Source organism: Anabrus simplex, chromosome X, assembly GCF_040414725.1.
Source record: "Anabrus simplex isolate iqAnaSimp1 chromosome X, ASM4041472v1, whole genome shotgun sequence".
Classification (NCBI taxonomy): domain Eukaryota; kingdom Metazoa; phylum Arthropoda; class Insecta; order Orthoptera; family Tettigoniidae; genus Anabrus; species Anabrus simplex.
Window position 1 is genome coordinate 204,206,943 of NC_090279.1, and position 27,890 is coordinate 204,234,832.

At 40.5% G+C, this 27,890-nt stretch overlaps 1 protein-coding gene across 4 annotated transcripts in view; it reads right to left on the minus strand.

The window, feature by feature from the left end:
* Positions 1-27,890, minus strand: part of LOC136886435 (G-protein coupled receptor Mth2) — a 205,674-nt gene that overhangs the window by 36,324 nt on the left and 141,460 nt on the right. For 2 of the 4 annotated variants that reach the window (XM_067159213.2, XM_067159214.2), the window contains exon 6: positions 233-311. In XM_067159213.2, coding sequence (XP_067015314.1) covers positions 233-311 — 79 coding nt within the window. Of the gene's footprint in view, positions 1-232; positions 312-5,139; positions 6,563-21,856; positions 23,236-27,890 lie in introns of those variants that run through there. The other 2 variants (XM_067159212.2, XM_067159211.2) reach the window with 2 other exon arrangements.

Sequence of the window (27,890 nt, forward strand, 5' to 3'; positions counted from 1 at the left end):
TTACAGCATGCATATACGAGTTGTTTTGAGGTCGTGTACAGCCAATCGTCGCTGCCGGGGCAAAACCTCCTATGTGAAATATTTTAGCTTAGAACTTTGGCCGGTAAGGTTCGTCATCTAAGGTGCAATATTGTGTGAATCATGTCAAGGCATTCTCGCCCTTCATAATGTATGTGCTGCAGGTCAGCTTTCGCAGACACTGGAAAGAATAATGTTTCTGTGTTAAACTCACCTGAAGGCCCACGAAATATCAATGCACATAACATTCAGCCAGAAGAAGGCCGCCAAGAAAGAGAACTGGATGATGAAGGCTGAAACAAGAGAGAAAACTATTGAGAAAAGTCAGTAGGGATATTTCAAAGCAGGAAGTAGACCTAACTGTAGACGAGCTATCATACAACAACAATAATAATAATAATAATAATAATAATAATAATAATAATAATAATAATAATAATAATAATAATAATAATAATAATAATAATAATAATAATAATAATAATAATAATAATAATAATAATAATAATAATAATAATAATTTCGTTGTGCTATTTCTAGCCGAGTGCAGCCCCTTGTAAGGCAGACCCTCCGATGAGGGTGGGTGGCATCTGCCATGTGTAGGTAACTACGCGTTATTGTGGTGGAGGATAGTGTTATGTGTGGTGTGTGCGTTGCAGGTATGTTGGAAACAGCACAAGCACCCAGCCTCCGGGCCACTGAAATTAACCAATGAAGATTAAAATCCCCGGCCCGGCCTGGGACCCTCTGAAGCGAAGGCCAGTATGCTGACCATTCAGCCAACGAGTCGGACATAATAATAATACTAATAATAACAATTCAAGAAAATGGTTTGGAAAGAAGAAAGGATACACAAGATGGAAAGAGTATACGGTATAACACCACAACACAGTAGTCAAATCGGAATGCCTATAGCCCATTCCATGTTAAGAAAACAGTATTGCTCTTACGACAAGAGGGTTGCCATATCGAACGGTTCTGCTCAACACAAGCACGAGAAAAAACGGCGGCACATAAATTTGTGAAAATCAGTATCCAAGTTCAAGACAAAAAAGCGAAAAAATCTAAACTACAAATTATTTGTATGAACTAAAGGGGACGGGGTGTTTACAGGGGCTATTTTATGTTTGTACGGAATCAGAGGTAAACTACGGCACATAAAAACCTCAGCATTGAAGTGTAAGGCAAATCGAGGAGAATATAGACAAATAATTGTTATGGTCTCGAGGGGTGAGGAATGCATTTAATTGCATTTCATAAATTTCTCCGGGCAATAAATGGTAGAAAATTGACGCAACAAATAAATACTGTAGATGACTTCACTACAGAAGTGAGCTGCGGGTGGTTCACAGAGTGAGGCTTGTACCACAGAAACACAGAAGAAGGAAAATGAAGGAAGGCAACGAAGCGATGGCTGTTCCTGTCATTGTTCTTCCTCCCTACAAATGTATTTATGAAAAAGAAAATGTTATGTAGTTATTTTAATAACTCACGGCTAAAAATGCCTCATCCTTTTTATCTATCTTTCATAATGTATTACAAAGTACAGTATAATATCCCTTAATCACGAGGAATTACGGGTGTCTGAGAGGGGGGTATGTTCACTCCTTGTAGGTCCATAAGAACAATACTGTTTTCTTAACGTGGAATGAGCTATAGTAATGAATTACAAGCTGAATACATTAGAAATACTGGAAAGAAGAATTATAAGGAAAATACTCGGTCCGCTAAGAACTACAGAACTCTGGAAACCAGGAAGTTATGATGAAATATACCGGAACATAGAAAACATGACAAACAATACGGAAGAGGTGATTGATACTTTTTGGATATTGATACAGAATGGATGACAACAGGTTAACCAAATAGATCTTCAAATATCATTGGAACAAGAAGTCAACAATAACCTGGATTCATGAAGTCAAGAAAGATTTGGAAAGAAACAACATAAGGGAGGAAGAAGCAACAGTGATATATATATTTAGAAAGAAAGTATTAAAAATGGAAGGATTCCAAGGTCGGGAGAGAAAGAAAACAGGCTCAAAATGATCCCAACAGAGGGAAAGGAGTCACAGTGAGCAGATGAAGGAGCATTGGAGGAAGAAGAAGGAACAGCAAAGGATCCAGCATTGAAATTGTCTCATGGTCCCTAGAAGACCCTAACAGAGAAGTAAATAAATAAATAAATAAATAAATAAATAATAATAATAATAATAATAATAATAATAATAATAATAATAATAATAATAGTAATGACCGCCTCTGTGGTGTAGTGGTTAGTGTGATTAGCTGCCACCCCCGGAGGCCCGGGTTCGATTCCCGGCTCTGCCACGAAATTTGAAAAGTGGTACAAGGGCTGGAATGGGGTCCACTCAGCCTCGGGAAGTCAACTGAGTAGAGGTTGGTTCGATTTCCACCTCAGCCATCCTGGAAGTGGTTTTCCGTGGTTTCCCCACTTCTCCTCCAGGCAAATGCCGGGATGGTATCTAACTTAAGGCCACGGCCGCTTCCTTCCCTCTTCCTTGTCTATCCCTTCCGATCTTCCCATCCCCCAGCAAGGCCCCTGTTCAGCATAGCAGGTGAGGCCGCCTGGGCGAGGTACTGGTCATCCTCCCCAGTTGTATCCTACGACCCAATGTCTGAAGCTTCAGGACACTGCCCTTGAGGTGGTAGAGGTGGGATCCCTCGCGGTGTCCGAGGGAAAAACCGACCCTGGAGGGTAAGCAGATTAAGATAATAATAATAATAATAATAATAATAATAATAATAATAATAATAATAATAATAATAATAATAATAATAATAATAATAATAATAATAATAATAATAAGTGCATATCCATGCGAGAAAAGTAGTCTAAATACTGTAACATTTAAATAAACTCACCACGTAACGGGATACTTAGGGCTAGGTTTGAAGCGATAGTAGATGTAAATTACTGTCTGATGGCGAGTCCATGTTCTGCAGTGTGAGTGAGAGGGGAGGAACGTTCACTTCGCTAGTTGCTATGGTAGTGTCTACGTCGGTTCCTGGTAATTGTAACTGTATTGCGGGCTAAGGTCTGAACAAGCAGCAAGAAGTAATCCTCCATCACCTTCCTGCCAATCTTTCTGCCAACAGGTAGACATCTACCTCTACATCTTAACATTCACCACGACACACTAGAATCCTTTTAACGTTTCCTCATTTCTCATACATTTTTCAGAGATGCAGTTGTGTCGGAAAAAATGAAATGGCGTATGGTTTTTAGTGCCGGGATATCCCAGGACGGGTTCGGCTCGCCAGGTGCAGGTCTTTTGAGTTGACACTCGTAGACGACCTGCGCGTCGTGATGAAGATGAAATGAGGATGTAGACAACGCCTACACCCAGCCCCCGTGTCAGGGAAATTAACAAATTATGGTTAAAATTCCCGACCCTGTCGGGAATCGAACCCGGGACCCCTGTGACCAAAGGCCAGCAAGCCATTTAGCCATGGAGCCGGACGGGTGTCGGAAATTTGTTTTGATAGGAGTTTGAGTGATCAAACCCTCTCTTACACGTGAGGTCCACAACCAGATGATAAGACACCCCAGCGAGTGTAGCCTCATTTTTTTTCTCCTTGGAAGTGTTCCACCCGAACCCGGACGGAGGGCAGCCTCCGTCATAGTGGTGGGTACTGTAAACCCATAGTGATCCGCCCACAGACCCATGGTATTCCTCACATAGTGGTACTAATCGCAAGAAAAGTCGACTCATGGTATTCCTTGCATGATGGTACTATTCACAGGTAATCTCATGGTTCAAAATTCAGCATCCCTTGGTCGCCCCTTTTAGTCGCCTCTTACGACAGGCAGAGGGTGCCGTGAGTGTATTCTTCGTCTGCGTCTCCCACCCACAGGTGATTGTGTGTTTGGTCCGCGAGAGCAATTTTATTTCGCTCGAGTCCGCCGGTAAGCCGGTTAGGACACTCCTATCCGCCACCTGGGACGCGCCACGTCGGAGAATCACCTCTCCCCCTGCTACGCCAGCGTAGTGTGTTCGTGGCCTTTCCAAGATTAAATTGATGTCAGTAGGTAAGAAATCCAAAAGAATTTAATGTCAGATTGGTGATACAAAGCTGGAACAGGTAGATAATTTCAAGTGTTTAGATGTGTGTTCTTCCAGGATGGTAACATTGCAAGTGAGATTGAATCAAGATGCAGTGAGCTCGCAGTTGCGATCAACAGTATTTTGCAAGAAGGAAGTCAGTCCCGGACGAAACTCTCTTTAACCGGTCTGTTTTCAGACCAACTTTACTTTACGGGAGTTAAATCTGGGTGGACTCAGAATATCTTATTCATAAGTTAAAAGTAACAGACATGAAAGTAGCGAGAATGATTGCTGGTACAAACCGGTGGGAAGAATGGCAGGATGGTACTCGGAATGAGGAAATAAAGGCTAAGTTAGGAATGAACTGGTGGATGAAGCTGTACGCATAAACCGGCTTCGGTGGTGGGGTCATGTGAGACGAATTGAGGAGGATAGGTTACCTAGAAGAATAATGGACTCTGTTTTGGAGGGTAAGAAAAGTAGAGAGAGATGGTGGTGATTACTGTTTTGAGAGGAAGTACAACTGGGCAAGCATTCTCTATACTGTAAACACTAATCAGAGAGGAAAAGGTAAGGGGTCCGACACTTCGAAAAATGTTATCGGCCACGAAGGGCGTGAAAATGAAAGACTTTCCCAGGCTTCACAAACCTAATAGCGTCGGGGTCGGAAAAGAACAAGAGTTGACCAAGAGAGGTCGGATAGGATAGGTGAAAGTGAGCAGCCTGGCACAAAGAAGCGTAAGCAATGCTGACCCCGAGGTCGCCAACCCACACTCCCAAGTGCAGAGAGCCTGGGGCCCCTTTTAATCACCTCTTGCGACAGGCAGGGAATACCGTGGGTGTCATTCAAGACGACGATAGTTAAACTCAGTTTCTAACGATTTAAAGATAAGAGGCATAGAACTAAACGAGGGCATAGAGGCTTGCAGACAGAACGCTGAAAGGCATAACGGTCTAAAATGAAGATTTAAGCAGGATTTCTTTAACGTGCCAGTAAATCTATTAAGACACTAAATTGCCATTCCTATTTTGAGCAAGGAATTGTACATACCTAGGGAGATGCACAATTTCCGTGGTATTCTCAGCGTTAACTGTCCAACAGCTAAGAAGACGTACGATGGCAGGAGACTAGCAGTTTGTGCGATGATGACATTACCGTGCAGCGTTCGCAGTTCAGATAGCATGCTGAACACCAACAACGTGCCGACAAGGAACACGGCACCAATCACAAACAGAGAGCCATAAAACATAGCGTCATCGTCCAGGACATTGGTCACCTCCCAATCAACACACACTATCATATTCATGACCGGAGTCGCGTCTTCCAACACAGACATGTCGACACAATAATCTTCTGGAGGAACCGGCTCGCCAGAGCCAGACTTTTCAACCACAACACTGCCATTCTCGTAGAACAGAACATTAGCCGGGGAAACATTTAAAACCATAGGTCCCCGACCTACTCCACAGTTAGGCCACTTCTTTTGCAGAATAACATGCATCGCATCTGTAGGCAATTTCGTTGTGCGATTATGATAAAAATCAGGCTTCCAGTTCTGCACTTCATCTTTCCTAGCACAACTTGCGACATTGTTTCCTCTCTCTTTCCTAACCTGTAGGATGGAATTAAATGAGCAGCATTTCTGAACACAAGGAACGTGATTGCAAGGACAGAGAACGTAAACAAAACCAGTTAAATTACCGCCCAAATCAAGACCATCAGTGCAATACGACGTTGGGGGAAAGAACTGTCCAACATTTCTTGAACTTTTATTGGGGTAATAGAATAGTGTTCCATTATCTAGAAGAAAATAATGATCAGAATTGGAAAGAAATATTTCTGATTCGTCCAGTTCACACGGTTGTCTTCCGTCATACTCAATATACCTATCAGACGGTTGGTTTGCGAAAAAAGATTCCACTTTCTTGAACGTCTTCGAAGATAAGGGTAAAACTGCATGATCCATCCACCAAGGAAATCCACTGTTATCGTTTTTAGAAACAGAGTTAACTGATTGAATTTTTATTAACTTATCCGTAGATTTATAGTGGCCTTCATTTGGCACACAATGCGAGAATCTAACGTTCAAATGCTCACCTTCAGGACAGCATTTACGAATGAGCAAAGATTTATTATGATCAATTTGTCCCATAGTAGAAGTTACTCGCACAAGTAGGGCAAAGAATATATAAATTCTCTCCATCATGCTCGATGTAGAAAATCCATAGCAACAAGCGTATGCAATGAAATCATTCCGTTAGTTTTCAAAAGAAACGTTGCGTTAAAATTAAGGCGACAATATTTCAGTCATTTCACATTTGCAGCACAATCTGTGAAGAACATCATTCAATGAACGCGAAGCATTGTAACTGCACCACAACACACTTTCAGCAAGTAAGAACATCGATGGTACGAAACTCAACTTGAAAAATGGATACCGTTCTACCTGGCTCTTTAGCTTCAACACGATACGTCTTTCAGGGTGTCACTAAGTAGAAATATACATTTGAATACAGGGCCACAGCCTCCTGTTAATGAACATACCATCTGCACGCAACACGCGAGAAGGCTTTGTTCCGCTCATAGGAGAGGAAATAAATACCGAAATGACGTTGCAGCTATGGTGCAGAGTAAACAATAGCACTTATTCTGTAGCGCTAGCGATTCCCAACTGCACCAAATATTTTACGAACAGTCATAAAACTCGCCGTTGTCTTCCTGTAGTGGAAAACTCTGTTGATGGTCCGAAATGCCGCCGAACTGTTCCTATATGTTAAAAAAAAGAATTACTGCAGTCTCACAGAAAGCTCTTAAACATATTACTCCAATTCTCCATCCCCCTGTGGGTGAGGCGGTAGAATACATCCACAATATCACCTGCCGTTCTTAAGAGGTGACTAAAAGGGAACCATAAGGAACTCCTGCGAGACAAAATTCTGGCACCTCGGCGTCTGGAAAACCGTAAAAGTAGTAATTACTATGACGTAAAAAAATAACATAAATTATTCATTTTTAGTTGTAATTTACTTCTTGAACTATATTTGTAATGTCCGGCTCCAAGGCTAAATGGTTAGCGTGTTGACCTTTGGTCAAAGGGGTACCATCATTTGTTAATTCCGCTGGCACGGGGGCTGGGCGTATGTGTCGTCTTCATCATCATTTCAGCCTCATCACGACGCGCAGTAGCGGTGATTGGGAATTAGAAGTCTCGGGGGGGGGGGGGGGGTGCGGGTACATCAAAATTGATAAAAATGTACGTTTTGATGCACTTTGAGTAAATTTCGATAGAGACATAAAGGTTGACAGTCTACCAACTTATGTGCGGTAATATCTCAACAGGCCATGAAAAATATTCCACTTCTTGAAAAGTCAACGGAAATATATTTATTTTATGTAATTCATTTAATTACAAAGCCGCACCAAGATTTGGATCGACCTTGATGATGGATAGATTGTCGCTAGGCAACAGCGGCTTCCTCTGTATCATGACAGTCCGGTAAGAAATGCTGTAGGCCTATATAGGAGGATGGGAACACCATGTTTTATAAAGTACCTTTCTTGCTAGGAGGTTCATGTAACTAGGTAACACATTGCCTGTTCATGACCATAGCTATATACAGGAGGTTGGGAACACGCCGCATGTTTTATAAAGTACATTTCTTGCTAGGAGGTTCATGTAACGAGGCAACTCATTGCCGAGGAATCTGTTCATTTTCGCACCAGATGGAAAAACAGAGAATGTCATGTATCCACTCGCGTTGCAATGAACATCATGCAAATAAATCGCCATTTGTAAGCATATAGAAATAGTTTGGTCAAATTAATAGACATAGGAATCTAAAAAATAGAACATAATTACAGTAATTATTTGTTCTGTTAGTGAAATTATAAGTAAATGTAATAAAAATATATAAATAACAAAACTACCAAAAATAATGAAGAAAAATGTTGATAAAAATGCATGAAGTAGAATGAATTAAAAACCACCTTTTATTTGTTGAGGGTTACAGCAGCGCACGCCGGAGATCTTTTTTTTTTTTTGCTATTGGGTTTACGTTGCACCGACACAGATATGTCTTATGGCGACGATGGGACAGGGAAGGACTAGGACTGGGAAGGAAGCGGCCGTGGCCTTAATTAAGGTACAGCCCCAGCATTTGCCTGGTGTGAAAATGGGAAACCACGGAAAATCGTCTTCAGAGCACTGGTACACAATGAAACTTTCACCAAAGGAACAATTTAGTTAGCCGTGACGAACGGCATTTTGTGCGTATTTCCGCTAAGTGTTTTTGTTAATAATTAAAGAAAGTAAAGAAAAGAATTACCTGAAAAGACAATAGAGTTTGCACATTTCAAAAAATCCTAGTATCAAGTGGCTAAAATGGCGTAAAAATGTATTCTCCATAAAGTGGTGGTGGTGGTGGGGGGGCTGCCACCCTCACCTCCCGTAATCGTCGCTACTGCCCACGGGAGTCAAATCAAAAGACCTGCACCTGTACTTGTCCTCGGACACTCCCGGCACTAAAAGCCATTCGCCATTTCATTTTTAATAACTGATATACATCGCGTGGTAGCAGAAACGGTGAAAAATAAATGATGAAGATAACTTTTTTTTCAGTTCTTACAGGTCTTACCTCTCCAGTACTTTCAGAAATCATATTTATAGCATAGTATTCCTTCATGTTCCCCCCCCCCCTCCCCCACCAATAAGGCGCCTCGTCATTAAATGTTAAGCACTTTCCCCCAAGGACGTCGAGGCTTAGCGATGAGCATTAAACGGCAAATCATGTGAAAGGTTAAATTAGCTAAATTAGTCTCGTCTCTCCTAGTGATGATAGCTACTTAATGTCACTATGCTAAAAAAACCCACACAAAATGAAATTATACGTTTTCCTTGAAAAGTTCGTATTATTCTAGCCCCATGCGAGAAAAAGTCACTGATTTCCTTAAGACTAGCGTTCAGCAAAGTAACCGCATTAATGGATAAGCATTTATTTTTATAAGTTTCTCTAGTTAATTTTTGTGCCTTAGATAACTTGTTTGCCCTTAAATGAATTCAAGGTTTTCCATTTAAATTATTTGTTACTCACTCACCTAGATATTTGAATCAGATTACAATTTTAATTTTAGTACCGTTATTATGTATTTATTTTAATGGTGTTGGATTTTGGAGCATATTTTCTATTTTCTCAAATGATACTTCAACGCCAATTTTATTTGTAAGAGTGTGAAGCTCTGATATTTGAGTTTCTGCTTCATATCTGGGACGCCCCAGGAAGAGATGGCGTGAAAATTCAAATCTTTTGTATAGACCGTAACCGTTCTTCCATAAAAACTAATACATGATGATGCTTCATCTAAATCTTTGGCTAGTAATGCCATGTCATCCGCAAAAACCAATGCAATTTGTTTGGATAATTAGATTACATAAAAATTAAAGTAATAATGATGAGTGATGAGTTTAAATTAAAAATTACATATAATACTAACTGCAGTACCCGGCGTTGCCCAGATAGTTTCTGAATATTTCCCTTTAAGATTTGCATTACCAGTTAGTTGTGTGTGATGCGAATTTTTATAGAATTCCTTTTTGATTTGCAGATTGATATGTTACGATCTATAATGTAGTTTTAGAATTATTTAGATGTGTTTGATTTCAAGTTTTAGATTATTTAATTCGTCCTTATGGAAGCTCGAATCGACTGCAAAGTATTTGATCCTGTCAAAAATTAATAAGTGATAACTATATGTATTTAGACGTCGCACTATAGATACGATGTTCAGGATTTCAACTGTCAATGAGACTATCCCCCTCCCGCCCTCCACCCCTAAGAGATAAAAAATCTGGATTGTCACCATTCATCTCAGTGACCCCGAAAACTGTAGATTCGACACTGTTTTCGATTATTTTTATATCTCACTCCCCCCTCACCCTCACCCCAAAGGGGACTGAACATGAACTTTAAAAAATTCGGAGTGTCACTATTCATTTCAGCGACCACGAAAACTATGGATTCGATACTATTCTAGATTATTTTTATACCACCCCCTCTCCCCCTGCCCATAAGGGTGCTAGGGGTGTCTTGCCCCCACGCGGATTGTCTCCTGATACTATATGACATGTGTACCAAGTTTGGTGAAATTGCGCCAGTGGTTTAGGACGAGATATGTCATTTACACACACATACATCCATTTTTATATATACTAAGAAGAAGAAGATAATATTTTATATATAGTTTTTCGATTATTTTTATATCTCACTCCCTTCGCACTCCCCCCCCCCCCCACCACTTGGACCTGTAAAAAATCTGGAGTAATACTATTCACCTCACAGACCCTGAACTCTATGGATTCGAAACTGTTTTTAATTATTTTTATATCTCACCCCCCATTCGCTCCCCACCTAAAAGGGGGCTGAACTTGGACTTTAAAAAATTCTGGAGTATTACTTTTCAACTCAGCAACCCCGAAAACTATGAATTCGAAACTATTCTCGATTATTTTTATAACTACCCCCCCTGACCCCCCTCCCATAAGGGCGCTAGGGATGGCTTACCCCCACAGTGCTCGTCTCCCGATAGTAATACGTGTACCAAGTTTGGTTGAAATTGCTCCAGTGGTTTAGGAGGAGATGTGCCATTTACATACACACACACATACATCCATTTTTATATATAGTAAGATAACATTTTTATACTTCACCCCCTTTTAATCCCCGCCCAAAGGAGTCCGATGAGTGCCTTACACAACAGTATATTTTTTTCCAGATATTACGTCTTGTGTGTACCAATTTTGGTTGGCAGCTATGCCCAAACGTACATGCATAATCTCGCTGCTCTAGAATCCTGGAGCTGACGTTGTCATGGTTACAGCAGTTCATTACTTTATCCGATTCCCAGAGCAGGGGTAGTGTGGTGCCAATATCTCCGTAACGGTTGGTTTTACGGCCTTAAAACATGGTTTTCGGGCCCGTGGGGCTTTCCGAGTTTTGTTCTTTGCGTCAAAAGGATTAAATTGAGCTTTGTCTCGTCCTTATACGACAAATTCGATATTTTGCCTATATTAGCCTATTCTTTTTATATCTCCCCCCCCAGTGCCCCCCACCTCGAATTGTTTTGAAAATAAAATACAGCCCATGTTACTCACTGGCAATGTAGCTTTCTATAGGTGAAGAAATTTTTAAAATCGGTTCAGTAGTTTTTGAGTCTATTACAAACAAACAAATTTTTCCTCTTTATAATATCAGTATAGAAGTATAGAAAAGGAAAAATTCTTAAATTTAATATCGTACATGTAAAAAAAGAGGTAGTACATACAATTTAATAACATTTGAAAACAAAACGGTAAAGAATTTTAAACTATTCTTCTACCAGGGCATCCATGACAATAGAATGGTTGTGAGTAGCAGCATCAAGTTTACAGATGATCCTTATGTATGTATGTTTGTTTGTTTGTTTGTTTGTTTAGTCATCAGCCCGAAGGCTGGTTGGATCCTCAACAGTTCTGCCATGAGCTGTCACAGATGGTCTAGGCATCACTGAAGAGGCGTACTAGGGAAATGAGGAGTGAGGTAGTTTCCCGTTGCTTTCCTCACCGAGCCAGAAGTTGCTATTACACATCAGTCTGCCAAGCCGACTGAAATGCATGCACCAACCGACCCTATGAGCAACAGTTTCTCACCATTCATAGCAGGGACTGGCTGCGTAAGGAATGGCATTACTAGCATCGCTCTTACCTCAGTAACTTTCATTTTGTCAAAGCCAAGGATAAGACAGAGACAGATCAATGAAAGTAACAAAATTTTTCTAGCTCATACCAGAAGACTTAGTGCAGTGTAAACACTAGGTCCCGCCAGCAAAGGCATAGATGATCCTTACTGGTGGATTAAATGTCTCCGAAGTGCGAATAGCGCTTAACCCAGTGCTATTTTCGGGCAGGAGGTTCCACTCACGGCAGACAATTGCTGTGAATGAATTATATTAGCAAAGACCACAAGTTGTTTCACGTCGCACCGACACAGATAGGTCTTATGGCGACGATGGGACAGAAAAGGGCTAGGAATGTAAAGGAAGCGCCCGTGGCCTTAATTAAGGTACAGCCGCAAGATTTGCCTGGTGTGAAATGGAAAACTACGGAAAACCATCTTCAGGGCTGCCGACAGTGGGGTTCGAACCCACTATCTCCCGAATACTGGATACTGGCCGCACTTAAGCGACTGCAGCTATCGAGCTCGGTATTATTAGCACAGAACGTATTTCTATATAAAGACATATCTTTTTAGGAAACTAAAATTAATTATATTCTGTATTATCTTTACGAATCATGACAAAAATAATGCTATTTGTTTTACGCCCCACTAACTACTTTTATGGTTTTCGGAGACGCCGAGGTGCCGGAATTTAGTCCCGTAGGAGTTCTTTAACAGTAAATCTACAGACACAAATTTGACGTATGAATGATGGCATGTGGAGTTGAAAAGTACTAGGTTCATTTTCCTTTTTTTCTCCATATTTTGGAGTTTAGCGCATATGGTCATTAAAATTAATATAGTCCACATTTCGGCTAGAAAAACATTACATTCTATTAAATTAAGTCCTTTCAATAGTGGAGAAACAAATTAGCAATTTATATTTAAACATTTAATATTTTAATTTGTGTGCAGTTCAACAATCGACAGTGTGCCAGTGGTTTCCCGATTACTTTGCAATTAGGGATTCCATTTAATTGATTCATGAGACTCCATTGGATTTCAACTGAAGCTGAAAAAGCAGTTGTCTGTGACACAAGTCTGAGGAATGACTTAAGTTATATTCACCGTAATTTTTCACGCATCACAAAAAAACACTCAAAAGGCTTCAAAACGTGCATCTGCCATTTTCTAAAAGTTTGGGAGATGTAGAACAACTAAATCAACTGAATCGTGATAGAGGTAAAGATGCAGATGTAGCCAAAAAGAAGATGGACACTATACTTTCAAAAAGCCCTGGATGTGAAGAAATCGGAAAGGTTGGTGCGATGGTGAGTGGAAAATTGAGTGTTAATTTAACTGTGGCTTAACCCAAGCAGACATTGCGAAGTTCAAACATGCCACCATTAACTCTTCTATTGAGTGCACTTTTTCAGTCAGCATACTGTACAGCTGTCCTCAGAAAAAACGGAAGATACACTTTCCAACAAGCCTTAAAAAACAGTTTTAAGCCATTGTTTTGATAACAGAGAATAAAAGATCGTGAGTTCTTCGAAGTTCATATTAAAATGAGAAAGGCAACATGTTTTATGTAGGCGTACTTTGTTTAGCTTCATTGGACTTTAATAATGAATGGAATTGCAATAAAAATAACTAAATATATTGTTCTTAATATCACCCTGCTTGAATATTACAAGAACAGTGTATTGGAACACCAAGGGCACAGTGACGTCTCATCACAACAGGGCTCAGTGTTCAATATTTTATTCATATAGACATCATCCCAGTATGTTTTATTGTATATGACAAGATGGAATTTAATTCCACGCCACCATTCATCCATTTTTAACATGTTACATTGTACTCGTCATAGTTAGATTTCTTAAAGGGGGTCCCCATTTTCACTAGGTCTTATTGTATTATACACGAATTTTAACTTAACTAGCTGAAGAAGAAGAAGATGTGCATATTCTAGAAACATGTACTAGATATAATGTAAATGTGAAAGCTAAACAAAATAAAATAAACATTGTATTGACTAAGCGGATCATCCATCTCTATATTTACTCTGGTTATTAGTCATTTGCAGACAACTTCTGTCATATCAAAAATTAGATGTAATGTCTGAAATGAATGTGGTGGACGTCAGATGGAACAGCTTTTGCTAACAACATTCACGTCCAGTATCTGACTTTAGTATGTTTGTCCGAAAGACTAACATTTCACTGATTGTCAGTTTTGAATTGAAGAATATAGAGTCTGGAAAATGAAATATAAAAAAGAAACCAATTTTCTCTTTGCGAAAATCAAATGATCATGATTATATGCATCTCTCGGTCATGGCCATCCATCAACGGCTGCAAATTTCAGATGGCAACCAGCCATCAGACATCGCCTGCACGGTTGCTATGGTTACACTTCCGTCACACATTCTGTCGCGTCAGGCTACACAAATTTTCGGATGACTCCAGCCAAAAGACATTTTATGTCACAAAATGTCCATTACGTCGTTCCTGAAATTTTCCAGGTCTGCCCTGACACAAGGTTTCGTCCCAGACGACCCCTCTATGAGCTACTTAGTTTCTGCAAAGCCTTCTGAATCACTATGTATATCCCTGAGAAATGAGACTCATGTCCGTTTCTATGAACGGACGTAATGCTATCTCACATGGAAGGAAATTCGTGGGCTGCTGTCAAGGTGTGGCAAACCTCTGCATCCTATGAGAGAGCGCCTTAGAGTAAACAGTGCAATACACGTCAAGGACCTTGAATGCAAGTCAACAACAGTATAACTTTTATAGCTTATAGATCCGGAAACAATGTCAATCTATATAAAGAGAATTGAAATGTATTTCTGTCCGATTATTTTGACTAGAAATGAGTTTATTTATGAAATTTTGAGATTTGACGACGACTGGTAGATTTTTTACATCGGAATGGCAAAATGTCCGATCGAATTTAAATGAATTTTCGTATTGGAGCTCCCATTAATCAAACTTAAAATGTAGGCAACAATCGGTTTTATTAGTCAAAAAGGAAGGGGACCTTACAGAAAGATCATTTAATACATACGTTTGTTAGTCTATCATGTTTTCAATCATCATCACCGGTTTTTACTGGATTTTTATATATTTTATATTTCGTCAGTCTACCAAGCAAGATATATCTACAACTCTCTATTAACATCACGACATTTCAAAGAATATACAGGATGTCCCATAAAAACACCGACAACGCTTAGTATGTTGTGCGGGAAGGCAAATGAGTCCGTTTTCAAGAAAGAACCCAAATCCGGAAAAGCAGGACTTGGACTCTGTAGTTCTTCGAAGTGTGAGATGGGTGTGCGTTCCGCATGTCGTCAATAAACTCAACATGAGTAGCACATCGGGCTCATTACAAACGGGGTTCGAACTGGGTACCTCCTACGTCATTGCGATCGTTCCGTGGACTCGAGCAATAAGGTCCTCCGCTGACGTTACAGGAGTGTCATACACTATACTCTTCATACTACCTACGTTGAACTGTCCGGCTTCTCTTAGTCGTCTCTCGATGGCTACGAATGTGGTATGATGTGGGTACGTCTGTTTGGAAAACGTTCCGCATAGAATCTTGCAGCAGCTCTACCGTTGCAATCCGCTTTGCCGTATGCAAGCATCATGTCGGTCATTTCCGCTGCTGTGTACTGGTACATGTCGCACGTTACTGCACTGGCAGACTACAGTACAGTAGTGATGTGCGCGAGTGATGCCTGGAATCGCGGTACTCGATTCTTTCGAGTCCAGGCTCGGACTCGCTTCGCTTGCGAAGGCTCGATGATAGCATGACGTCACACGTTCGCTCACTCGCCGGCTCGTAGATGGATGAAGCATGCGTACAAACGGTCGCTGAGGGTTTATGGGATTGCGACAGCGCGGTACGATATGAAAAAACTGAATGAATGCGCAAAAGGAATAACCTAAATTTGATAATTACTTGAGAACGATAATAATGCCACTTAATACGCATAATAAGATATGAAAATATTCGTTTACGGCGTCTCGCACACACTTCACTGAATATGCCATCTATTCTAATATTGATAATATAGCTTATCTGGCCTTCATAGCCCAACTTGGCCGGTTCGATACTGGTTTATTCCGGTAGTATTTGAAGGTGCTCAAATACGTCAACCTAGTGTCGGTAGAATTATTGGGACGTAAAAAATCTCCCGGGGGACTAAATGCGGTACCTCGGCATCCCCGAAAACCATACAAATGTACGTACTTGGACGTAAAAGTTATAACATTATTATTATTATTATTATTATTATTATTATTATTATTATTATTATTATTATTATTATTATTATTATTGTTACGGAGATATCCGTGGTAGGTAGAGGTGAAAGAAGGTGCGGGTGTGAATGGGTTTCAAGCTACGAAATTAACGTGCAATGTAAAATTAATTTAAAGTTTAACTAGGTTATATTTTCTTTTCAAAAACAAGAGATAACAATCATAACAGGTACAGAGTAGCAAAAAATGTAGGTACAATATTACTGGATTCGGGCTCAGTGCCCTTACTTCATAACTCTTGGGCAATCAGCCCCGCCTTACTCCAAAAAAAATTTTAGCCAAGGGGCAGAAAACCCCATTCATGCCCAGGAGCACTGGCTCCAAACATTACACATAAAGCCTGCACGAGGCATACAGAAACAAATTTCAAAGAGCGATCCGCTCTCAAAATTGTAAGCCTATCACAAGGCCACACCAAACTCTACCTTCAAGCTGTCCTCTAAGGACGTATTCACAGGGGTAAAATACCCAACCTACGGAGGTCTATTACATGAAAAGAAGGTTGATTACATGACCTCTAAAATAACAATTTGAGAGGAGGCGAACTTGCACTCCTAATACACTTTGTTTTTAAAACCTAATCTGGCTCTGGGCCGCTAACGCAAGGGCTAATCCCATACTACAGAGGTGACTTAGAGAAGAACACTTTACATTACATAAACGAAGAATAGTTTGAGAAAATAAGTTCACCTCAAAACAAACGTGAGTGGGAGCTCGAGAGGGTTAGCACTCTCTATCCCAATATGTAGCTTTACAAGAAAAAGATGAAAAGAGTAATTACATTTTAGGAAAAGGTTACATGATGGAAATGCTTCGAACCCGCCGCGAGTGTTAAACTGCCGACCTAGCAAGAAAAGAAGTTATTAATAGGCCATTACCTGGTGTTGAACGGCTGAAGAAGAAAGAGGCGCTTCCCGCCTCCTGCTATGTACTTAATACACTGAAAGATGGAACAGAAGTGGCCCTGAGACCCCAAAATCAGCAGTTTAAATACTCTCGCGGAAGTTTCTAGGCGTTAGGGGAATGAAAACACCCGCCCACAAAGTTTTTATTGGATAGGACCCCGCAACAGATACAAGTTGGGGGAAGATACACCAGATTGGTCAGAAATTACTAAAAGAAATTCGGGATTGGATAAATCTAAAACAAGGGGAAAAAGAGGGGTATACAGCCAACTTAAACAATAACAGAAAGAAATTTAACAAGAAACAAACTTTTGAAATAAAAATTTCTCCAACAAAATAGTTCTTTGACTCCGCACTAGGGTGCGCTATTGTTGATCTTCAGTAGTGTCCTCTAGAAGAGAAAGTTCACACTTCTTACTTCAAGCGAAACAAAAACACATCCAAAGTGACACAGTTCAAAAACTCAAAATTTTCCACGTGGTGACATCTTCTGAGAAAGTAGAGAATTAATAGAATAGATAAAGTTCAACCTTCCTCCAGAAGAGGAGTTTCAACTGGCGCAACTTTTAAATAAACGGTGTAGAGGTGTACCGCCCGGTACAATTATTATTATTATTATTATTATTATTATTATTATTATTATTATTATTATTTCATATCCCTGTCACGGTATGTATGTTGTAATTAGTGTATTTTAAACATGTGCTATTTGTAGACTATAGACGGTATTTCTGCACACATTGTATTGCTTCGCTACTGGTAAATTATATCTCATGTAGCCATTATGCATATGCACGGGCGTAGATGTGCTAATATGATCGGTAGTATGACAGATTTATTGTAACCATAGCCTATTGCTAACCGCGCCAAAGCCTACAATCGTCCGGGGGAACAGGTGAATTACAGCAGTTTATATGTACATCATACTTTCGGCAGATATAATGTCGGGTATTAAGATGAGGCGTCCAGAATGTGACGTACGTTCACGCAGCAAATCAGCGGACAGAACGTCATTCTGTTCTAGCTAAACAGCTGACAGTTTGTTAGTAAGTCACAACCTTTAGTGCCTATGATGATGATAATAATAATCATAACAATCGAATTATTGACGACCGATGACTGAACAACATCAATCATCAGCAGCAAACATATTGCACTCCACATCACAAAAATATTCTGTGGGTGACCCTGAATGCCGTGCACTCCAGTACAGTAGATTTTAGTTCTAAGGCATGTCCACAGATAGCGACACCAGTATGCTTGGACTCGAGTCTGGAGTCGAGTAATACCGATTCTAAGAGCACATTACTCGATTCTACTCGATTCCGTCGCTAGCCCATCACTACAGTACAGGATGTGCATCAACGACTATGTGGAGGAATGTAGCGCATGCGCAGGAATATTATTAGGCTGAACCCGTCCATCCGCAGTACACAGATGGCTAAAGGGTTGCATACCTTACACCAAGTCGGAACAAACTGTCACAACCGTTCTCAGACTTCGACGCTCTCTAGCGCCCAAACCGTGTATTTCCCACACAACATACTAAGCCCTGTCGGTGTTTTTTTGGGGACATTCTGTATACAGTAGGCCTACAACAACGAATACTTATGCACAACAAAAATTATTTCAAACTTAAGTCTAACTAAGAATTTACAGAGTCTTTACAATTCTGCATTTCACATATGTTATTATCACAAAATCGGATGTGACAAACAAAACTCAACATTACGATTCAAGTTGTTAGAACTCACTGGTATAGAATTATTTCTGCGGGCTTCTCCGCCCGATGACCCTTTCAACTGCTCGCCAGTATTTAGAAGCCACAGTCTTTCTCGGACTTGAGTATTACCCGCGGAGTCGTTTAGGGTGGTAGGGTGTGGGTAGAATGCATCGACGACATTTCCTGCCTGTCATACGGAACAACTATAAGGGGTAGACCCCCATGGCACCACAGGGAACTTAACCGAGTCTTACATCCTTCATACCCGATCTTCCTTGGTCAACTCTTGTGTTAATTTTCCACCCGGACAATATCAGGTTAGCAAGACCTAGGGAGCTTTTCACTTTCACGCCTTTCGAGGTTCTTTCTTTCGCCGATATCATCATTCATCGAAGGATCGCAATTCTTCCAGTTTTGCCCCTGATCAGAATAAATTAAGAGAATGGTCATCTATTACCGTAAAACGTCATTAAGACGTTGTCCAAGGGACTGCACCAATCCCGCGTACTAAGCGGGAAGAAACTAAGCAATACCGTACCTGTCTGTCTGTTAGGTCATCAGCCCAGAGGCTGGTTGGATCCTCAAATAGCACCACCAAAAGTTATGCGGTTACAAGGAAACCACAAAAACCAATGGCAGCACCAAAATGAGGCGTACTAGGCAAGACGAGGAGTGAGGTAGTTTGCCATTGCTTTCCTCACTGGGTCAGAAAGTGCTATTGCAGCACGACTGACCCTATGAGCAACACCTTTCATAACACTCAGATGCACTAGTCGTGCTCTGAATGCCAGTACTCAGCACCACCCATACCCCAGCAACTTCCATATTGTCACAGCCATGGATGAGACTGGGACTTCGGTGAAAGCTACACTTTACTCTAGCCTGTGCCAAAAGATGGATACAAAAGTACTGTATCCATCAAGAAATGGCAGCAGGCAAATACCGTACCTATAATTACGTAATTTGTACAAACACCTTAAACCATATTGTAGACACGATATTACATCCTCCATGACTGAATCACAATTTTTAAATAGGGTAGAGTGAGGTAATTGGAATATGGGTGAAAACAGAATATATGTGTACTAAAGAAGCAAAAGACCTATGCATTAACCTGCAAGAAGAAGAAATACCGTTGGCCAGGAAGTTTAAATATCTGGGTTCATACGTACAAACTGATGGAGGACTGGAGGGTGAAATACAGCACAGGGTAAATAATCGATGTATGAAGTGGAATAAATTGAGTGGAGTACTGTGTGAGGGTCAGGATGAAAGGAAAGCTCTATAAATCTGTGGTGAGACCTGCGATGCAGAAACTTGGCAGATCACAAAATCCCAAGAGAGAAAGATGGAAGTGGCAGAAATGAGAATGTTAAGATGGATGAGTGGAGTTACAAGGAAGGAATGATTACATCAGAGGATCAGTGAAAGTGGGACCCGTAGCAAAGAAGGTTCAAGAAAGCAGGCTAAGATGGTATGGACATGTGCAGAGAAGAGGGGAGAACTACGTGGGGAAAAGAATTGTAAACCTGGAAATTGAAGGGTCAAAGAAGGGAGAAAGACCAAAAATGAGATGGAAAGACAAGGTAGAAGGGGATCTAAGAGAAAAAGGTTGCAAGAGGGAAGAAGCATTGGATAGACATATATGGAAGAGAAAAATCCACAAAGCATCGTGATGTGGGAAAAGACTGAGATAAAGAAGAAGTGTATTTTAATATTGAAGCTATGTACATTTTAAACATTGATTTCCATTGCATTTTTTGAGTGCATTTTACCTCAATTTTTTAATGTATCACTGTCTTTGTCATATGTCTTTCTTCTTTATGTTATTTTAGCTGATGATGACCTCTAGGTTAGTTCGAAACATGTCCTACGTAGCTTTTTAGATAAACCATTCACCAAATGGCAAACGTGTATTGAACAGGTGGACTTTATACAATTAAATTTACTCGATTTCTTTTTTTATTCAAATCCTGGCCAAATTAACTTATTTACATAATTGTTTCTGTAACGTGTTCTTTGGTTTAATAACCTCAGGCGTTTTTTTTATTTTTTTGAAAGAATATCAACACCGAATGTAGTTATAAGGGCTTAAGTGTAACTCTGCTCGCAGTGGTGCTTAAGGGAAACAATGCATTGACTTTCATTAGCGCTCGCAGTGGTAGAAAAAGGCAAACTGCTAATCTAATCGACCGGATAACGATGATTAAGGAAAGAATTGCAATTTTTAGGAATAAATAAAGAATATGTTCTCGTACTTTACTAAAATTCGTAGCTCATATCCCTAGGATGTTTTCAACTTTGACTTGCTTGCCTGATTTTTTGGATTTGTTGTAACAAAACGTGAATCTCAAGGTCTATTCACAGGTATCCGTGACGTGTCAGTGATGATTCATATCGTTCCTTTGAATCTGGCTGTCGTGTCCACACTTGTCCGGCGCAGTGCCGTATCAGTGCAGTATCCGTTCCGTGATATTGAGTATTGTCGCCAATTATATTTTTGCTGTTTCACGGACGTGTTCTGCTGTGTGAAGTTTGTACGCGCTGGTGAATATAAAATGAACGACGTAAGTTCAATGCGTGTGGTTAAGTAAATATTTGTTTCATTGTATTTGTACTGTATTATTCACTTACCTCAGACAAACTGCTAACCGTTTTCTCGGTATTATCGCCTTTATCCAGCGGGTGTCATGTCGTTTTAAACGAACTTCAAGTTTACTCAGCAATATGTTAAAACAATTTTCAGACATTCTGAAATATTCAAAATATTTAGTTTGATCGTCAATTAGTTCCTTATACAGGGTAGCGAATTCGCCTCACGCTCTCTATTCTGCCTTGCCTCATGTACACACTTCCTTTTTTTTTAACTAACGCTGTTCCTCTTTACCTAGAATTATAGCAACAGCCGCCAATTCCACATCCGTTAACTTTGACATCTCGGCAGTCACTGAACTGAAACTGAAACAATACTGATAGGTGTGGATAGTCATCACTGAGACGTCACGTATGTCACGGAACTGACACGTCACGGCACTGACACGTCACGGATACGTGTGAATAGACCTTTATCGTCCAGAAAATACGATAGGTATAAAATAAAAATAACTCTTTACTTACGGATTGAAATACACATCGAATGTGGAACGACGGGTGTCAGAGTAGTCGCTCCAAGGACAACATACGTCACCACGAGAGATCCGCAGTGGCACATGGATGCCTTGGCCAGTAGATCTCGGTAGCGGGACGGCAACAATGCAAGGACGATCAAAGTTAACAGGAGGCAAATAGCGCCAATGATGAACATCACTAAATACACTATATGTCTGCCTTCAGGAGGCTTATACTTCAGCGTCTGAGCACAAATAAGGATACGTGGTGCTCGATCTGCTTCAGCCACAAGATCACCGCAATAATGTTCAGGTCCGAATGGAATACCATTACCAAAGCCCTTCACCAACACGCTTCCATTGGGATATATCCACCAGTCAGAATTATCGTTCAAGACGATAGCACGATCACTACCACACTGCATTTGACGGTAAAACAGTAAATACGGTTTTATCACCTCCATTTTAGTTAAGTTCCCATCTTCCATTCGATTATAGAACGTCGGTTGCCAGGAGGAGCCATTATTCTTGATACAGTCCATCGAGTGCGAATATCTGTCTTCTTTGATGGATAACATGCTGCGAGAACCACAACACTTTCTGACGCACGGGGTTATCAAACAGGAGCAAAGAAGATATACATAATATGTTCTGTTACTGCCCTGCGCAACATCTGTGCAATACGAGTGAGGGGGGAATGTTATATTGTAGTATATCAGGGAGCCGTTGTAGAGCAACTGAACTTTTTTATTAGCGGTATTAATGACAGTTGTCAGGTGATCTTCACACGGCTGTTGAACACCCAATTCGATGAACTGATTTTCATCTCGATCTTCTAGAAACGAAGATATTTCAGTCAACGTGTCAACGGACAACGTTTTAACTGTGTTGTTCATCCACCAAGGAAAATCTGGCCTCTCTTCAGTTCTAAGCTCACTGGCAAGTATTCTCCTCGTTCCAAAGCCATTAGACTCGCGGTCGGGCACGTCAACACAGCTAGTCATGGTTGCATCTAGCTGCTGCCTTTCTGGGCAACACTTACGTATGAGCAATTCACCTGTGATATTACTCAACACAAAACATAACAATGAAATAGTTATAAAAAGCATATTTCACTTTCCTTCCTTAGAATCGATAAAATGAATGATTTTCTTTCAAATGTATGCTGATCTTTTGTCAATATAAAGAGGAAAATATCTTATTTTCTGTTGTAATTTGCTTATTTGAATTGAGTTCATAAAAGGAACACGTTTGTAGGAACTTAACACGAGTAATGAACACCGTAACTTCATATACATTCATGCGGTAGAATGTGGTTACGTCTGACGCCACATTGTGGCAAGGAGAAACAGCTGTAGGAGCACTGACAAATTCTGCAACGTAACTGGCAAAGAGAGACTCTCCAACGACTAATATAACATCGCTGAGCCATCGCATATACAGTATCTGCCTTCCAGCTCTGTGTGCGCACTATACGGAGAAACATGTAGCTTCTAGCTGCGAATAACAGGAACCGGTACCAAGACCAAGGCAGTCTGGACTTCCCAACCTTCAAAAGACATTGCAAAAAGTCATGACGTCATGAATGTAACAAAAACAAAACCTCGAAACGACAAGGAAATAACGATCTAAAGGTGCTATCGTAACATAAGGAAAGTGTATCTTTCGAGGAATTTAGTGTTATAAGAGGTTATTTTTGAGCCTCCGTGGCTCAGGCGGCAGCGCGCCGGTCTCTCAGCGTTGGGTTCCCTGGTTCAAATCTCGGTCACTCCATCTGAGATTTGTGCTGAACAAAGTGGAGGCGGGGCAGGGATTTTCTCCAGGCACTCCGGTTTACTCTGTCTCTTTCATTCCAGCAACACTCTTCACCATCATTTAATTTCATCTGTCAGTCATTGATCATTGTCCCAGAAGAGTGCGACAGGCTTCGGCAGCCGGCACAATTCCTATCCTCGCCGCTAGATGGGGTATTTCATTCATCCCATTCCTGACCCGGTCGAATGACTGGAAACAGGCTGTGGATTTTCATTTTTTCAATTGGTTATTTCTAGATTAAGGAAAAGTATTCTTCAGTTTTCACGTAAAGGCGCTTCTGCGTAGAAAATTCCTAGGCGAGCTGGTAAAGACGTACTCGGTTCGCCCGCAGGGGCATGGGTTCGATTCCTTGCGAGGAGGTCGTGATATTTAGATACAAGGCTATCGCTTGGGAATAATAATAATAATAATAATAATAATAATAATAATAATAATAATAATAATAATTCCACCCGTCCCGTCGGTTGTCCGTTCGTTCCGTTTTCAAAAGTTTTTACAAATGCATAATATATGGATACATACATACATACATACATACATACATACATACATACATAGACCGTTATGCCTTTCAGCGTTCAAACAAAAGCAGCAATTCAGAAATGAGTGAGGCAAGGCTGTAGTTTATCCCCTCTGCATTTCAATGTTTATATAGAACAGGCAGTAAAGGAAATCGAAGAGAAATTTGGTAAAGGAATCACAATCCAAGGAGAGGAAATCAAAACCATGAGATTCGCCGATGATGTTATTAATTTATCTGAGACTGCAGAAGATCTGGAGAAATTGCCGAAAGGTATGGTCGGAGTCTTGGGTGAGGAGTACAAGATGAAAATAAACCAATCCAAAACAGTAGTAATAGAGTGCAGTCGAATTAAGTCGGGTGATGTAGAAAATATTACGTTAGGAAAGTCTTAAAGTAAATAGATGAATATTGTTACTTGGGTAGTAAAATAACTATCGATGGCGGAAGTAAGGAGAACATTAAATGTAGACTAGTACAAGCAAGGATGACCTTTTCTATGAAAAGAAATTTGCTCACTTCGAACACTGATATAGGGATCAATACTAATATTATAAAGAGAAAAAATGTATGTGTGTGTGGGTATGTATATTTGTTTGTAATGGATAACTTCAAAAAGTACTGAACCGATTTTAAAAATTATTTCACCTGTAGAAAGCTACATTACCAGTGAGTAACATGGGCTGTATTTTTATGTTCAAAACAATTAGAGATTCCTACGAAGATTGAAATACTGTAACGGTGGTGGTGGTGATTATTGTTTTAAGAGGAAGTACAACTGGGCAACCATCCTCTATATAACACTAATCAGAGAGAAAAAACGGAAGGGGTCCGACACTCCGAAAAATGAAAGTATCGGCCAAAGAAAGACAAGGGCCACGAAGGGCGTGAAAATGAAAGACTCCATAGGCCTCAAAAACCTAACAGCGTCGGGGTCGGAAAAGAATGAGAGTTGACCAAGGGAGGTCGGATAGGATAGATGGAAGTGAGAAACCTGGCACAAGTAAGTGGAAGCAATGCCAGGACTCAGCTGAGGGCCCCGTGGTCGCCAACCCACGCTCCAAAGTTCACAGCCCCTGAGGCCCCTTTTAGTCGCCTCTTACGACAGGCACGGAATACCGTGGGTGTTATTCTACCACCCTCTTCCACAGAGGGAAAATAATGTAACCCAAGATATCAAAATTTGCCTATAAAAGTCAATATAGACCAATATAGCCGGAATACGCAAAATTTTGGAAAAGCTTTGAAAACAAAAGCAACAACCTGTCTGGATAAAAGAAATAAAAGAAGACATGAAAGAATTAGACATAACACCGGAGGATTTAAAGAATAAATCAAACAAAGTAAATAAATTGAAGAATAGTAAAGTTAGATTCCTACCAAAATGTGATAAAAGAGAAACCACTAAAAGGGTATTTTCAGAAGAAGAACGACAACGAAGATCAGATAGAATGAAGAAATACTGGAAGATCAGAAAAGAAAAAACATAAAACATCATAGAAGACCGGACAGAAATTGACTACAGTGGTCCAATGCGGTCGTAAAAGCATAATAATGATAATAATAATAATAATAATAATAATAATAATAATAATAATAATAATAATAATAGAAGGAATATAGAAACTGTCGTACAAGGACGAGACAAAGCTCATTTTAAGCCTCACGACGCGAAGAAGAAAACTGTGTAAGGCCCTGCGGGCCCCGAAAATAATATTTTAAGAGGCTAAAACCAACCGTTATGGAGTATTGCCATCACACTACCCCGCTCTTGGAATTGGATGAAGAAATGACCAGCCGTAACCCATCAGCTCAAGGATTGCACAGTAGAATATAGGCGTGCGGTTCGAAGTAGCCACGTGCGTTAATGTAGGTTAGACCAAGGAGAGATTCTGCTACAAATATGACTCTCTGGAAAAAAGCACTGTGGGGGTAAGCCACCCCTATGGGGAGAGGTGGGAACGGGGTGGTATGTAAAAATAATCGAAAATATTCTCGAATCCATAGGTTTTGGGGTCGCTGAAATGAACAGTGACACTCCGCATGTCGTTATCTCCAAGTTCAGCCCCCATCGGCATGGAGGGTGAGAATGGGTGAAAAAAGTCCAAAAGGCCTAGATTATGGATTTATGTATGTGCACCCCTCTGGCTGGGGGTGGAAAGGGGGTGAAGTATCAGTCAACGTCACGATAACGAAATCTACAAACATTCGCTTCACACATAATTAACAGGTATTAAACTACCTAAGAGTAAACATTCAATTAAGTGCCCGCGCTGCGCCGAGTAATATAGCTAGTTACAAATATGTTTTTGAAGACTTTCGTCTGGAGCGTGGCAGTGAAACATGGACGATAACTAGCTCAGAAAGAAAGAGAATAGAAGCTTTTGAAATGTGGTGTTATAGAAGAATGCTGAAGGTGAGATGGATAGATCGAATCATGAATGAAGAGATACTGAATCGAATTGGTGAGAGGAGATCGATTTGGTGAAATTTGACCAGAATAAGAGAAAGATTGATAGGACACATCCTAAGCCACCCAGGACTTGTTCAGTTGGTTTTTAAGGGAAGTGTAGGCGCAAAAAACGGCAAGAATAGACCGAGGTATGAATATAACAAACAGATTAGAGCAGATGTAGGATGTAGTAGACATGTAGAAATGAAAAGGTTAGCACAGGGTAGGGTAGCCTGAAGAGCTGCATGAAAGCAGTCTATGGACTGATGTCCCAAAAAACAACAACAACAACAACAACGACTATTTTACAACATTTATCTAGATATCTTGATTACCTTACTTGTTGTTATGACTTCAAAAATAGAGCACATTATTGCATCATCATACCAATGTTTAAGTTAATAAAGTATTTGGATATTGAGAAAAATATTGATTTTTAACGTAATATACACATGGTGTATCAGAACTATACCGACAAAATATCAGGGCTGCTCTTCGTGTTAAGTGAACTCTATTACGCTGCAATGGCCTCTTCATCTGACGAAAACCGCTGTCCACGATTTTTTTTCTTGGTCTTTAGGGAACAATAAGAAGTCACATGGGGCCAGGTCACGCGAATAGGGGCGGGGAATGAGGTAACACTCGCACTTTTTCCTTTCCCAAAATGTACATTGTTCTGGCGGCCCTGTGTGCAGATGCATTGTCATGATGCATCAGAAGGTTCCTATTTTTGGACTTCGGGTGCTGTGACCTCCATGTGGTGAGGACTTTGGGAAGACTTTTATTCACGTACCATTTAGCATTGTTTGCACGACATGTGTCCAAGCTCACAGAGGCGAGATGCCCCATTTTCATTAAAAAAACGTGGCCACCTTCTTCTTTCGAGAGCTCTGACTTCGAACTTTCGAAGGTGGTTTCTTCCCTGGAAAGCACCACACAGAAGACTGTCCCTTCGTTTTATGGTCATAATGGTAAATCTATGTTTCATCGGCTGTGACGATATTGTAGGTGTCTTGGGACTGCCCCTCCATTGAATTTTTCTAGCATGAAACGACACCAGTCCACTCTCGCCTCCTTCTGTCAGGAAATACGGCACCCAACGGGCACATCTCTTGGAAGGCCTAAATATAAGTGAACGATGGTCTGCGCTACTGTTGACTCAATATTTAGGGCCCCTTCAATGTCACAAAATGTAAGATGTGGATCTTCTTTGATCATTTTCCTCACAGCATCAATGTTTTCCTGAGTTACAACTGT